The 16,308-nt window shown below is 40.1% G+C and overlaps 1 protein-coding gene across 1 annotated transcript in view; it reads right to left on the bottom strand.

Annotated features, from left to right (window-relative positions):
* The window catches only part of LOC140739252 (protein diaphanous homolog 1-like), a 238,589-nt gene that overhangs the window by 82,171 nt on the left and 140,110 nt on the right, over positions 1-16,308 (bottom strand). Inside the window, exons 9-11 of the mRNA XM_073067393.1 lie at positions 8,694-8,802; positions 5,169-5,279; positions 4,407-4,525 (exon numbers count right to left, since the gene is read on the bottom strand). Of these exons, the coding sequence (XP_072923494.1) occupies positions 4,407-4,525; positions 5,169-5,279; positions 8,694-8,802 (339 nt within the window). The remainder of the gene's footprint in view (positions 1-4,406; positions 4,526-5,168; positions 5,280-8,693; positions 8,803-16,308) is intronic.

The following is a 16,308-nucleotide window of genomic DNA, read 5'->3' as shown; positions in this document are numbered from 1 at the left end:
TTGGAATTCATATCCCACATCCAGGCTACTGTTCATGAGCCTGTATATTACTCCTATCAAGGCCTTTACCCTTGCAGTTTCTTAACTTTACCCCCAAGAATTTTACATTTTTCAATCCTGTGTCACGTCTTCCTAAGGATTTGATTTCATTTTTTAACCAGCAGAGCCACCCCACTCCCTATGCCTACCTGCCTGTCCTTTCAATGCACGGTGTATCCTTGGATATTAAGTTCCCAAGTATGATCTTCTTTCAGCCAACTCTCAGTGATGCCCACTACATCATACCTGCCAATCTCTAACTGCACTACAAGATCTACCTTATTCCCAGTACTGCATGCATTCAAATTAACACCTTCAGTCCTGCATTCTTCACTCTTTTTCATTTTGTACTCATGTTACACATCAGCTCATCCCACTGACTGCAATTTTGCCCTACAATCTGCCTAACAATATGAAGGGGCAGGCACTTAGATGAGCCAAAAGGGGATGCGAGGGGCAAGTGTGTATTTTTTTTTGACACTGAGTGGTGAGTGACTGGAATGTGCTGCCTGTAGTGGTGGTAGAGGCAAATACATTAGGGATTTTTAAGAAATGTTTAGATAGGCACACAAATGTGAGGAAAATGGAAGGATATGGACATTGGGTAGGTTGAAGGGATTAGTTTAGTTGGTCATTTGATTACTAATTTAACTGGTTCAGCACAACATTGTGGGCCAAAGGGCCTGTTCCTGTGCTGTACTGTTCTGTGTTATATCACAAACTATTCTTCATTTTCTTACTCATGTTAGCTTTCCTCACTCCCACCCATGCACCTACAGTCTTCTAACCACAAGACTGAAGAGGTCTTCTTCAACCTCTAGCGGACTCTGATTCAGACACACAGTTATTCTGGTGTCTGAGCTGCTGATCCAGTAACGCTCCCACTGTGCCTTACTAAACTGACTTAAGCCCTCTGAAACTAATTTCACTTGTAACTGAGAGATGATGTCTTTGTTGGAGAATGGCAGTGAGGATTAAACTTTCAGAAAACAAAATGTTAACTGGAGTGGAAGTTTCAGAAAAAAAACATGAATGTAAATCAGACCCAATTTTTTGTTGATTAATTTATGCAGGATAAATTAGCAAATTATACAAATTTCTATTGCTTAATTTTCATCGCACTCTTGTACAGAAATCTGGATCAAATTTATTAAAGCTTGAGATGCAGCTGAGAGTTCAGAGTTCTGTGTTTCTGCTAAAGCTTTGGAGAGCAAGGAATTACATGGAAAGAGACAAGTATCCATTTTGTGCAGGCGCCGCTGTGTTTATGATTTCCAGATCTTTTCTTACTGCAATGTGGCTCCGAATGGCAAAAGAAGATGTGAAACAGATGTTTCTATCACTAAATCATGAAAGCAGCAGGCTGTTTTATTTAAAGTGCAGCTCTGCTGTCCTCGTCTGGTATAGGCCTGGAACTGCAATCAGTTGTAACTCAACACTCAACTAGGGGATCAGTAAACTAACTGAGCACAAGAGATTCTGCAGATGATAGAAATCCAGAGTAACTCACATAAAATGCTGAAGAAATCCAGCAGGTCAGGAGGTCTATGGAGAGGTATAAAGAGTTGGCATTTTGGGCTGAGACCTTTCATTAGAACTGCAAAGGAAGAGGGAAGAAGCCAGTAGAAGGTGAGGAAGGGAAGGAATACAAGCTGGCAGATATTAGGTGAAGTCAGGTGAGGAGAATATAGGTGGATTGGGGAGGGGCTGAAGTGAGAAACTGGGAGTCGGCAGGTGGAAGAGGTAAACGATTAAAGAAGGAATCTGATAGGAGAGTAGTGGACTTCCTTCAAGATGGCATCAGTGAACAACATGGCCAACTGCAACGTCCTGCAGACTATTCACGTAACTACTACTTTTATTCCTTCTTTCAAATATGATTCTACTAGTAATCTGTGTGCAATTGAAACCCGTGATTTACATTTTGATGGTGTGTTTTTGGGTCAATAGAGCGATCTGGCACTCCGCTCTTTCTGAGGGAGATCAGTGAGGTTGGGAGCAAAGTGCATGGCCTAGAAGTCTGGAAGTGGGGCACGAACCCATGATCGACTCCATTGTTTATCCCTGATTGAGGCGTCAAGCAAGATTGAAGTCGACGGAGGCAAGAGTGGAAGTGGGAGCTTGGCAGCATCCGCCCGCATTTGACCGGTCTTCCTCCCCCTCTAGCTAGCTGCTATAGGAAGAAAGTGCAGGAGTCTTGGGTTGTATGTTGCAAGGACTGATTGACAGGCTTGTGGCTGTGGAGTTGTTTTAAGGGACTTTGAGGTCCATGTTCCTGGATTCTGGCTATATTTATTTTTTTCTGTTTTTGAGCTGTTTGATTGGAGTGCTTCAGTAAAGACTGGCTCTGCAGTTTGTAGTCAGCTAACATTGTGGCACTGAACTGAACTAAACTAAATATCCATGGACTGGTTTGATGTTTGATATTCTACATCTTGTTCACTTGCTTTTAGTCGTTTGCACAATTTGTTCTTTTTCGCGCATTGGGTGTTTGATATTTTCTTTGAACAGGTTCCATGGTGTTTCTTTGATTTGTTGCTGCAGGAGGAGAGATCTCAGAGTTGTATTCTGTATACATGCTTTGATAATAAATGTACTTGGAACTTTGAACCATGGGGAAAAAAGGAAGGAGGAGGGGCACCAGAGGGAGGAGATAGGCAGGTGAGCAGAAGAGGTAAGACAGCAGCCAGATTGGAGAATGGAAGAGAAGGGAGAGGGAAGAGATATTACCAAAAGTTGGAGAAATGGATGTTCACGCCATCAGGTTGGAGGCTACCCAGATGGAATATGAGGTGTTGCTCTTCCAATTTGAGAGTAAACTAAACAAAAACATTAATTTAAATATTAACAGCTGATTGGTACATATTGTGCACAACAACTATTCTGTCCGAACTGCATACAATTTTACAAGTATATCCTTTTTCCCAGAATCCCCTCCAGTAACTTTCCCAGCACAGATGCTTACTGGCCTGTTCTTGCAGCCCTTCTTCAATAAAGCCATGACATTAGCCACCCTCCAGTCTTACCCATAAGACCATGTGAGCAGAATTAGGCCACTTGGCCCATCAAGTCTGCTCTGCCATTTCATCACGGCTCATTCATTTCCTTCTCAACCACAATCTTCTGCCTTCTCCTTATAACCCTTCGTGTTTTGATTAATCAAGAACCCATCAATCTCTGCCTTAAATATAACCAATGACTTGGCCATGATTAACAATGATACAAATACTTCTGCAGTTTGTTCTCTGGCTTCCTATAATGTCCTGAGATACACCTGGGTAATTACCCATTTTTATGAACATTAAGACCACCAGCAACACTTTAGTAATGAAAATATGTCGCAAGACTTCACTGTTGTCTGGCTTGAATTCGCTGGCTTCTATGACCTTCTCCATAGTAAATACTGATAAAAACTATCCCTTTAAGACCACATTCATCTCGTGGCTCGGCACACAGATGAAAACATGAATCCTTAATGTGCTTTCTTCTCTCAATAGTACTGTTTTGCACTGAGTACACTGGATAGAATCTCCACGGATTCTTTTATCTTATCTGCCAAAGCTATCTCAGAGGATGGCAAAAAACAACCCAAAGAGTTCACGGGTTGATTTTTATGTCACTAGAACCCATATTCAAGCTCCTGAGATAATTTCAAAGGCATCAAGAGAAGCACTGAGAAGAACTTTGAGATGAAATCTTTGAAATCTTACAAGAGATATGAAAGTGGGAATGAATCAGGAGTACAATGGAATAACCGAGTGACCTTGAAGTGTGAGAAGCTGATTGTTTTCCAACAATTTCTGGGAAACTAGCATTCCAAGTTCAATAGATTTCTTTAAAACAAAAATCTAAATAGCAGCCAAGCCTGAGCACTGCACACAAAGTCTTGGCAAATATTTACTACTTCTTATGTGCAAAAATGAAAGCTTCAATCTTGTCTACTACCAACGTTACAGTTGTTCTGCGGAATTGCAAGCATGCACTGCCCATTGGTCAAACAGGCACTGAGTCATAAACACACAAGAGATTCTGCAGAAGCTGGAAATCCAGCATAACACACATAAAATGCTGGAGGAATTCAGCGGGTCAGGCAGCAACTATGGAAAGGAATAAAGAACTGACATATCAGGCTGAGACCCTTCATTGGGACTAGAAAGGAAGGGGGAAGAAGACAGAATAAGGTGATAGGTGAAGCCAGATGGGTGGAGGAGACGGGATGGTGAGAAGCTGGGAGGTGATTGGTGGAAAAGGTGAAGGGCTAGAGAAGGAGGAATCTGATATGAGAGGAGTGTGAACCATGTAAGAAACTCAGACTGTAGAAAAGCACTCAGTCAGCAGCTTTACCAAGCAACCCTTGGAAAGGATATTCCATTTCTGTTCGAATGTCATCCAGACGGTTCTTCAGATCATCAGAATCTTCCTCCGCATGTTCATCAAAAACACTCAGCTGCACATTAAGTTCCTCGTTTTCAATTACCCGCAGTTCCTAAAAAAAAAGATTATGGCAAGCTTCTTATATGCAGCTAACTGCTTTGAATTTTAAACATTGTACATTCCAGAAGGCCAGGATGTGAGAACTTAAGGAAACTGAGAGGTCTGCAAAATGAATGCTCCAGACATGTTGCTTCATTGGTTTTTAGCAGCAGAAATGAAACTTCATGCATGTCAGTGAACTTCACTTACCACTGAATATTGGCAACTTCTAACCCATCATTTGCTGATCCCCAATATCTGCTCATAAAATTTATCCTTGTTAATCCTGTACACTCATTTTCCCATCAATCTGCACTTACTTACATTGGATCCCAGTTTCCCCAAACACCAACATAAAACTCTAATCAAGGTAATCAATACTTAACTTAGCCTCACCATACTAGATCTCTGCAAGCTATTCTAGCATTATGACCTCCGAAGAGGCACCCCACAATCTCTTTGGGATTTCTGACTGCCATCTTAAAATTGCCTTCTGGGCCAAAATTTCCCTGTTAAAATTTCTTTCATTGACTTGTCATTTTATCAAATTGCTAACTGTCTCCAAAGCTTTACAAGGTGACCAATCTTTAAAAAAAAAAAAATTTTCCTTTAATTGGTGCTCAATTGTGCTTACATCGAGGAACTGAAACACTTACCGGTAAGATCTGATTGAGACCCAGGCGCATGAACTCACTCCGTAGGTGAATTCTGAAGTCAAGTTCGTCAGCAGGAATTATGAGGGCATTAACGAACTGCATGCATGCCACCTAGCCAAGGAGAAAAAAAATCCAGACCAATTTTAAATTAAACTGGATTATTTATGATAAAATTAATTATTATTATAAAATAATTTCTTATAAAATGCACATCTGTTTACCAATGAAACATGGAAAATAATGGAAATAACATTATATACTAGGCTTGATCTACACTAAAGTAGGATTGCAATTACATTGCTACAATTAATCTAGAAAGATAAACAAAGAACTTACCAAACATATTTTTTGCCATTCATTAAGCTCGTTCTATAATTACTTCATTTTCTAATTTATTCCAAAACCTATGATACATAGGTTAAATGGTCTAACTGCCAATATAAAGGCTTTGAAGACAATCGAGCCACATCACTTAGCCTCAGGGTGATCCTTCACTCCATTCATCTTATACTGAAGTCACTCACAAGAAAGTGGTCACTTGGGGAAGGAAGGTGCTTGAAGATTATGGTATCAAACATCAAACTCGGGGGAGAACAGAAGTTGAGAAGTCAATGTAAGGAGATATAAATTACATAAATATGGGCAAACTAGTTGCTTTAGTTTAATAATAAGATGTACAAGGGAAGATTTCATTAGTTTTTATTTTAACCAAAGCGCTTCTAGCTAAAAGAGTCACAGAATTAGGAAGAGCCTATCAACCTTTGAACAGCCAACATTCATCAAAACAAAGTTTAACAGCCGAGTAGAAAATCTAAACTCAGTAGTAGTCTTTACCGACAATCTTGATTCTCTCCTATCATTGATGTCTCAATGGACCATTACAGTTGAAAAGAATGAAAGATGATGATACTGGAATACAAGATTCTTATGACAAGGTGGCTGCTGAAGGAGGTTTCACCTCATCCTAGCGGGACATGGTTTCATTGGGTGGGGGCAGGGGGTCACTTATGTTAGAGAAATGGAGGAATATAATTTCTTAGACAGTATATTTGGAAGTCCCTACTCAGAGCTGCAGAGATAGTCACTGAATATATTTAATGTTTCAAAGGGAGTCAAGGGGGACACCAGAACTACTGCATGTCCGAGTCCACTGGAGGCTGAAGAAGATGGTCTGTTCTGAGGTTACAGGACTGTGTATGTGCATGGGTGGGAAGGAAGAATGGAGCTTGTTATGGTGTTGTCATTGTGTTGCTTCTTGTGCTGTGTTCTTCTGCCGAGCATTATTGCCATGCTATATTGGTGCCAGATGGTGTGGTGACAATTGTGGGCTTTCCTCAGCACATCTTTAGGTTGTATTGCTTGTTAATGCAACTGTATCATTCGATGTACATGTGATAAATAAATGAGTCTGAACCTTAAGTTCCAATGGACTAACACTTGTTGCAACTGAAAAGAACAAGAGATGATGATATTGGGGCACAAGATTCTTATGACAAGATGGTTGCAAAAGGAGGTTTCACCTTTCTCTAGTAGGACCTGGTTCTAGTATGCGGGTGGGGGGGGCAGAGGATTTAAGTCAGGGATAAGGAACTTCATCTCTTAGAGAGTATATTTGAAAGTCTCTCCCTCAGATTTGCAAAGATGGTCATTGAATATATTTACAAAAGAATTCAGAACAGCTGTTGATCTCTGCTTTGTTTGGTGTCAATGGTACCAAACTGCTCCCAAATGCACTGCTTATCCTGATGCTTCAATACTGTCATTGAAAGACCTTGATTGAGTGGACAAGGAGAGGATGCTTCCTATAATGGAGGAGTCTAGGACCTATTGGCACAGCCTCAGAATAGAAGGATGGCTCATTAGAATGGAAATGAGGAACAATATCTTTAGCCAGAGGGTGCTGAATCTGTGGAATTCATTGTCACAGATAGCTGTGGAGGTCAATTCATTCAGTATATTTATAGCTGAGGTTGATAGGTTCCTGATAGGGCATGAAAGGTTACAGGGAGATAGCAAGAGAATGGGGTTGTGCTGGAAAATAAATCAGTCTTGATAGAATGGTGGAGCAGACTAGATGGGCTGAATGGTCTAATTTTGCTCCTACTTCATATGGTCTTACAAGAGCATTAGACATAGGAGCAGAATTAGGCCATTTAGCCCATCGAGTCTGCTCTGCCAGTCTATCATGGCTGATCCTAGATCCCACTCAACTCCATACCTGCCTTCTCACCAAAACCTTTGATGCCCTGACCAATCAGGAAACTATCAACTTCCACTTTAAATATACCCACAGACTTGATTTCCGCCAAATCTCATTCCAGAGATTCACTCTGGCATAAAACTTCCTCCTAACCTCTGTTCTAAAAAGTCACCCATTAATTTTGAGGCTGTGCCCTCTAGTTCTGGATACCCCCACCATAGGAAACATCCTTTCCACATCCACCCTATCTAATCCTTTCAACATTCGGTAGGTTTCTGAGATCCTCCTGCATTCTTCTAAATTCCAATGAGTACAGGACCAAAGCTGCCAAATGCTCCTTGTATGTTATCCCCTTTATTCACAGAATCATCCTCATGAACCTCCTCTGGACTCTCTCCAATGACAGCACATCCTTTCTGAGACATGGGGCCCAAAACTGTTGACAATACTCCATGTGTCTTATAAAGAAGGCTCAGCATTAATTCCTTGCTTTTATATCCTATTCCCCGTTCAATAAATCCCAACATTGCACTTGCCTTTTTTAACTGTAAATTAACTTTCTGGGAAGGTTATAGCCAGTAGCATAAATAAAATAAGTACCAATGAGCAATATAAAGTCCAGTTCCATTTGTATACCGAATTAAAACCCACCCCAACCTAACCAACGCCAAACCAGCCACAAGTAATCCTGACCAAATTTATTAGTCCTAAACCTGACCCTTAGTGTAAATACACACACTACTAATATGGCTGTTAAGCAAATCATTGTGCTACTGGCCAACCCAATCAGAGTATGAAAAATTTATTAGAATATACACACAATCAAAATTCATAATTTTTTCCCCCTCAAATTTTATTTTCAATTTCACTTAGCGATAAAGCACGGTAACAGGCCCTTCCAGTCCCATGGACCTGCGCTAATTACACCCATATCAACAATTTATATACTAACCCATACGCTTCTGGACTGTAGGAAGAAACTGCGGGACCCGGAAAATATCCACACGGTCACAGAGAGAAAGTACCAACTCCTTACAGACAGCGGTGAAATTGAACTCAGATCACTAGTGCTGCAATAGCGTTAAGCATGCCATTCCACAATACTACTGTGCAACCCTTGTTTGGCTTGGGATAAACAGGCTCAAAGGTACACATTGAATCATGTCATCAGGAGGTACCAAAGATCAAACATTTCCTGTCTCAACGCAGCTCCATTTCTACCATATTCTGCAACAAATAAAAGTAACACCAACCTTCCATCAAAAGAAACACTCGATTTAAAACAAATTTCTCATTTATCTAATTTGTCCTTTTGCAAGACTTGCCTTCAGTGGTATGGTTTGTTCAGCCTTCAATCCAACCAGCAGAGCTTTGAACCGTTCGCTGTCATCCTGCTCTGCTCTCTCAGTTAGTGCCTCCAATACTTTCTCATGCCTAGAAACAAACAGGTTGGACAAACATCAGTATTGAAGAGTCTCTAGTCCAGGGATCCCCAACCTGGGATCCACAGTCTCCTCAATCAATGGTAAGACTCCATGGCATAAAAAAAGATTGGGAATCCATGCTCTACTTCCAATTCCCAATATTCATTAGGTACAACTTCTTAATATCAGTTTCTTTAACATTCACCCTAATCATAAGACTTTATAAGCAGTTATTCATCAAAAAAAAACCTTTTAAATCAGGATTCTGTGTAATGTTTTATTGAAAGGTCACCTTTATTTGTCACATGTATATTAAAACATACAGTGAAATGCATCATTTGCACCAAATCAAACTTCAAAATAAATTTATTATTAAAGTATATATATGTCCCCATATAAAACCCTAAGATCCATTTTCTTTTGGCAAATCACAGTAGATACAAGCAACACAATAGAATCGATGAAGAACTGCACCCACAGAATGGTCAAATAACTAATGTGCAAAAAAAAAACAAACATACTGTAGAAATAGAAAAAAAAATAATAAATGATAAATAAGTAATAGATATCGAGAACATGAGACGAACAGTCCATGAAATCAGGTTTATAGTTTGTGGGAATAGTTCAATGATGGGGCAAGTGAAGTTGAATGAATTTATCCCCTTTGGTTTAGGAGCCTAATGGGTGAGGGATAATAATTGCTCTTGCTGGTAGTGCAGATCCTGAAGCTCCTGTACCTTCTTCCTGATGGCAGCAGTGAAATGAGAGCATGGTGGAGGTTCTCAATAAATGATGTCACTTTCCTGTGACAACGTTCCATGTAGATGTGGTCAATGGTGGCGAGGGATTTCAAATCAATGAGGAATTTTACTGAGCATTCTGTAAGTGCTGCCATCATTCTAGCATCAACATAGTACTCACAACTCACTGACCCGAACCCATATCTCTTTGGCATGTGGGAGAAAACTGAAGTATCTGAAGGAAGTCCATGTGGTCATGGGAGGTTGTGCAAACTCCTTACAGGCAGCAGAGGGAATTGAACCTCAATCAGTGATCACTGGCGCAGTAAAACAATGCACTAACTGCTACAATGTCATGCGGCCCATGTATGCAAACAAAAAATTGAGGATTAAACCGCAATACAAGAAACTTAAGGAAGATGGCTGGGACTCCAGTGCAAAGCTTGTTGCTGAAGAAGATTTTGCTCTATGAAATGTGCAGAAATAAGATCCAAATGACTAAATCAAGTGGGAACTACTCCCCAAGCTGACAATAGCAGCCAACTACAACACTCCCAATACTGGAAATCTTGAAGCACTACAAGAGGTCCATTTTAATAAATGTCTGGAAAACATTGAAATTACGGTGTATTCGTGTATCTCCATAAAAATACAACAAGTCTCACCACATACCTCTGCGATATCTAAGAAGAATTACTTTAGATTCATGCCTCCTGAATCTATGATTTAATATGCCCTATCACTCCTGCAGTCTTTATACAGTACTGTGCAAGTCTTAGGCATACATATATAGCTAAGGTGAATAACACTTTTGCACAGTATTGTAGTAATTTTATGTATTGCAGTGTACTGAAACAACAAATTTCATGATATATGTGAGTGATGATAAACCTGATTCTGATATGGGTCTATTGTGGACTGCGAGTGGGAAGGTGGCAGGGAGAGGAATCATGGTTGGGAAAAGGAGAAGGGAGAAGGGAGAGGGGAGGGACCAGAAAGCAGCAGAGGGACATTCTGTAATGATCAATAAAACTACTATTTAGAATCAAATTATGTTGCCTGGTGTCTCAGGGCTAGGTCCCTGGCATTCCATCTCTGCCACGTATCTCACAACCCTCCTGCAATGTTCCACCCACGTCATTTCCAACATCCTTTTCTGCCACCAGGTTTACAAACTCACTGTCTACTACACATTGACAAATACACAGTACTGTGCAAAAGTCTTAGGCACCCTAGCTATATAGTCGGAATCAGGTTTAATATCACCGGATGTTATGAAATTTGTTAACTTAGTGGCAGCAGTGCAAAGCAATACATGATATTCACCCCCTTCAACTCAGTGTTTAGTAGATGCAACTTTGTCAACAATTACAGCCTTGAATCTCTGTGGACAGGTCTCTGTCAGCTTTGCACATCTGGACACTGCAATTTTTCCCCATTCTTCTTTACAAAACTGCCCAAGCTCAGTCAGACTGTATGGGGATCATGAGTGAACAGCTCTTCTCAAGTCCAGCCACAAATTCTCAATTGGATTGAGGTCTGGACTCTGACTAGGCAACTCTAGGACATTAACTTTGCTGTTTTTAAGCTATTCCTGTTTAACTTTGGCTTTATGCTTGGGGTTGAATCTTCTCCCAAGTCGCAGTTCTCTTGCAGGATTTCTCTGTATTTTGCTGCATTCATTTCACTCTCTACCTTCACAAACCTTCCAGGGCCTGCTGCAGTAAAGCATCCCCGCAGCATGATGCAGCCATCACCATGCTTCATGGTAGTGATGATGTGTTTTTGATAATGTGCAGTGTTCAGCTTACGCCAAACATAGCGTAAATTTGATGGCCAACAAGCTTAATTTCAGTTTCATCAGACCATAGAACCTTCTTCCAGCTGACTTCAGAGTCTCCTACACGCCTTCTGGCAAACTTTAGCCGAGATTTCATGTGAGTTTTCCCCCCATTCCAATGATGGCTTTCTCTTGCCACTCTCCCATAAAGCTGTGACTGGTGAAGCATCCAGGCAACTGCTATATGTGCAGTCTCTCTCATCTGAGCCACTGAAGCTGTTAACTCCTCCAGAGTTGTCATAGGTCTCCTGGCCTCGCTCACTCATCCCCTTTTTGCACGGTCAGTTTTTGAGAACTGCTTGCTTTAGGCAGATCTACAGCTCTGCCATATTCTTTCCATTTCTTGATGATTGTCTCCAAGGAATATTCAGAAACTTGGAAATTTTCTTGTATCCATCTCCTGACTTATGCTTTTCAATAATCTTTTCCCAGAGATGCTTGGAGTGTTCTTTTGTCTTCATGGAGTAGTTTTTTTTATTATTTACTATTTATTACAGTGCTGAATAGGCTCTTCCCGCTCTTCAAACTGTGCAGTCCAACAACCTCAGATTTCACCCTAGCTTAATCACCGGACAATTTACAATGATCAATCAACTTACCAACCAGTACATCTTTGGACTGTGGGAGGAAACCACAGAAAGAATGTACAAACTCCTTACCAGCAGCAACAGGAAATTGAAACACCCCTGCTGCACACCGGTCTCCAAAGACGGGTCTCCATTTAACTAATTATGTAACTTCTAAAACCAACTGGCTGCACCAGTGATGATTTGATGCGTCATATTAAAGGGGGTGAATATGTATGCAATCAATTATTTTGTGTTTTATAGCTGTAATTAATTTAGATCATTTTGTAGAGACCTGTTTTCACTTTGACATGAAAGAGTCTTTTTTTCTGTTGATCAGTGTCAAAACAAAGCCAAATTAAATCCACTGTGATTCAATGTTGTAAAACAATAAAATATGAAAACTTCCAAGGGGTGAATACTTTTTAAAGGCACTATATATGCCAAAGACTCTTGCACAGTAATGTATTCTGGACATAGTATCTAATTAATTGATCATTTTCATTGTTCAAAGAGTCTAAAATGTTCAGTTTAAAACCAAAAATACTCAGCTGGTCTGGCAGCAGCTGTGGAGAGAAACAGATTTGAAGTATGAGGTCCAAGACTTCTAATAAAACTAGAAAAAAGTTTAGAAAACATATGTTTTAAGTTGCAAAAAAAAGGAATGGAATGAATAAAAGAGTAGAATAGACCTCAAGAATGAAAGAATAATTGGCTAAGTCACTGTGTATACTTAAAGCAGAAATTGATAGTTTCTTGATTAATCAGGACATCGAATGTTACAAGAGAAAGGTAGGAGAATGGGTTTGATGGGGTTAATAAACAACCATGTTCAAATTCAGAGCAGGCTCAATGGCTGAATGGCTTAATTCTACCTCTGTCTTAAGGAATAAGTGTGTGGTGAAGTCTTGTTAAAGGCTGTACTGGTGTGATAAATGAGGACAGAGAAGGAAGAGAATGAAAGAACCATGCTGGAAATGTGAGATAATATAACACTGCATTTGCTGGAAATCCAAAATAAAAACAGAATATTTTGTATACTCAGAGGGTCAGGAAGCACTGGTGGAAAGAGAAAAACTTTAACATTAGAGCTTCGTGGCTAGCTCCAGCAGAAATTTGAGAATTAGCCCGCTAACAAGAAGTATTAAATTCATGTTAGCTACAGAGGGCTTTAATAATCAAAAAATAATATGCTCATTAAATTGGCATTGGTTTTCATTTAAATAGATTAAATGAACAAAGATCAAGCGGGAATGGGATAGAATTAGAGTGAGTGATCCGGTCCAGAATTTGCTTGGATACATTTTACTTCAAATCAACAATTCAGAACTAACTTACCTACTATTATAGATTGGAACTAACACTTCAGAATTTGCAAACAATGTTGAAAAATTACAGTAAAAGTGTATCTCTTTGTCTTGTACCAAAAACTACAATCCATTTTTCCATTCACTAAAAGTCCGTGTAGGTAGATATATAACAAGATTACTAAAAGAAATGCAAAGAACAATATATTCTTCTGATATTTTTTCCAGTTTCACAAGAAAAGACATCTCCACTATTGAGCATATTCACAAGAAGTTCAGCCACAAAAAAGCAGCATCTGTCATCGGGGATCCTGACCATCCAGGCCATGCTCTCGTTTCGCTGCTGCCATCAGGAAGGAACGACAGGTATGAACAGTTACTATCCAACAATCATCAGGCTCCTGAACCAACATAGGTAACTTCATTCACTTCAACAATTAACTGATTCCACAACCTATGGACTCATCTTCAAGTACTCTATGACTGATTTATACAATATTACTTATTTACTCATTATTATTAATTTTATTTATTGCATTTGTAGTTTGTCTTCTTTTGTACATTGGTTGTCCATTTTTCTTTGTGTGCAGTTTTCCATTGATTCTGTCGTGTTGCTTTCTATCTACACAATGCCCTCAAGAAAATTAATCTCATGATAGTATATGACGACATATACAGTAGATAACCTTGACTATGGCAATTTTCTAAAATTTCCCTCCTGCACTGAGCCTTATCTTTTCATTTTACATTAACAGTTCAGGAGGAAAGTTTTAGAAGATTGCCATAGCCAAAGTTTAATAGATTGTTAGCAGAAGAAACCAAAGATATCTGCATTGTGAGGAAAATCAGCTTGTAATGAATTGTACAAAATTTGAAAACTTGCCCAAAGTTTGAAGTAAATTTATTATCAAATTACCTACTGGTGGAGTTTGTATTACCTTCATCTTATTTAATTCGGCCAGCTCCTCTCTCATGCCACTATAATTCCCTTTACTCCACTGGAATGCTGATACAACTGACTTTACCTTCTCCCTTTAAAACTGTAGGGTGAATTCTGTTATATTATCATCACTGACTCCTAAGGGTTCTTTTACCTTAAGCTTCGGAATCAAATCTGGGTCATTACATAATGCATAATACAAAAATGCCATTCCGCTTGTGGGCTCAACCGTAAGCTACTCTAAAAAGATTCTCAAAGGCTTTCCACAAATTCTCTCTCAGGATCCTGCACCAACCACATTTTCCTAATCTACCTGCATATTGAAATCCCCTATGACTATCGTAACATTACCCTTTTGACATGCATCTTCCATATCCCATTTTAATTTTTAGCCCATATCCTGGCTACTGTTAGAAGGCCTGTATATACCTCCAATCAGGGCCCTTTCACCCTTGCAGTTTCATAACTCTACCGACAAGAATACTACATCTTCCAATCCTGTGTCACCTCTTTGAGGTACAAGCATCATATACCACTTTGAGATGTAGCAATCAGTAGTGAATCAAGACAAATGGACTTGCTGCGTTGTCTAGAAGGCGTTTTCCCACTCATCCCAGAGGTATCTTCATTTATGATTTGTGGTGGGTAGTTTTCCAGCTTATAAACTCAGTGAGTTGTTTAAAGGTATAGCAACGTAGCAGGGCTAACACCTCAGGTCAAGACGCGGATGTACATCTACAATTAAATGATAACATAGAAACTAGGTGCAGGAGTAAGCCATTCGGCCCTTCGAGCCTGCACCGCCATTCAGTATGATCATGGTTGATCATCCAACTCAGAACCCTGTACCTGCTTTCTCTCCATACCCCCTGATCCCATTAGCCACAAGGGCCATATCTAACTTCCTCTTAAATATAGCCAATGAACCGGCCTCAGCTGTTTCCTGTGGCAGAGAATTCCACAGATTCACCACTCTCCGTGTGAAGAAGTTTTTCCTCATCTCGGTCCTAAAAGGGTTCCCCTTTATCCTTAAACTGTGACCCCTCGTTCTGGACTTATCCAACATTGGAAACAATCTTCCTGCATCTAGCCTGTCCAATTCCTTTAGAATTTTATACGTTTCAATAAGATTCCCCCCTCAATCTTCTAAATTCCAGTGAGTATAAGCCTAGTCGATCCAGTCTTTCTTCATATGAAAGTCCTGCCATCCCAGGAATCAATCTGGTGAACCTTCTTTGTACTCCCTCTATGGCAAGAATGTCTTTCCTCAGATTAGGGGACCAAAACTGCACACAATACTCTAGGTGTGGTCTCACCAAGGCCTTGTACAACTGCAGTAGAACCTCCCTGCTCCTGTACTCAAATCCTTTTGCTATGAATGCCAACATACCATTTGCCTTTTTCACCGCCTGCTGTACCTGCATGCCCACCTTCAATGACTGGTGTACAATGACACCCAGGTCACGTTGCACCACCCCTTTTCTTAATCGGCCACCATTCAGATAATAATCTGTTTTCCTGTTCTTGCAACCAAAGTGGATAACCTCACATTTATCCACATTAAATTGCATCTGCCATGAATTTACCCACTCACCTAACCTATCCAAGTCACCTTGCAACCTCTTAGCATTCTCCTCACAGCTAACACCGCCGCCCAGCTTCGTGCCATCTGCAAACTTGGAGATGCTGCATTTAATTCCCTCGTCTAAATCATTAATATATATTGTAAACAACTGGGGTCCCAGCACTGAGCCTTGCGGTACCCCACTAGTCACTGCCTGCCATTCTGAAAAGGTCCCGTTTACTCCCACTCTTTGTTTCCTGTCTGCCAACCAATTCTCTATCCACATCAATACCATACCCCCAATACCATGTGCTTTAGGTTTGCACACTAATCTCCTGTGCAGGACCTTGTCAAAAGCCTTTTGAAAATCTAAATATACCACATCCACTGGCTCTCCCCTATCCACTCTACTAGTTACATCTTCAAAAAATTCTATAAGATTCGTCAGACATGATTTTCCTTTCACAAATCCATGCTGACTTTGTCTGATGATTTCACCTCTTTCCAAATGTGCTGTTATCACATCTTTGATAACCAACTCTAGCATTTTCCCCACCAC

Source organism: Hemitrygon akajei, chromosome 15 (assembly GCF_048418815.1).
Source record: "Hemitrygon akajei chromosome 15, sHemAka1.3, whole genome shotgun sequence".
Taxonomy (NCBI): Eukaryota; Metazoa; Chordata; class Chondrichthyes; order Myliobatiformes; family Dasyatidae; genus Hemitrygon; species Hemitrygon akajei.
This window is presented reverse-complemented; position numbering and strand designations above follow the sequence as displayed.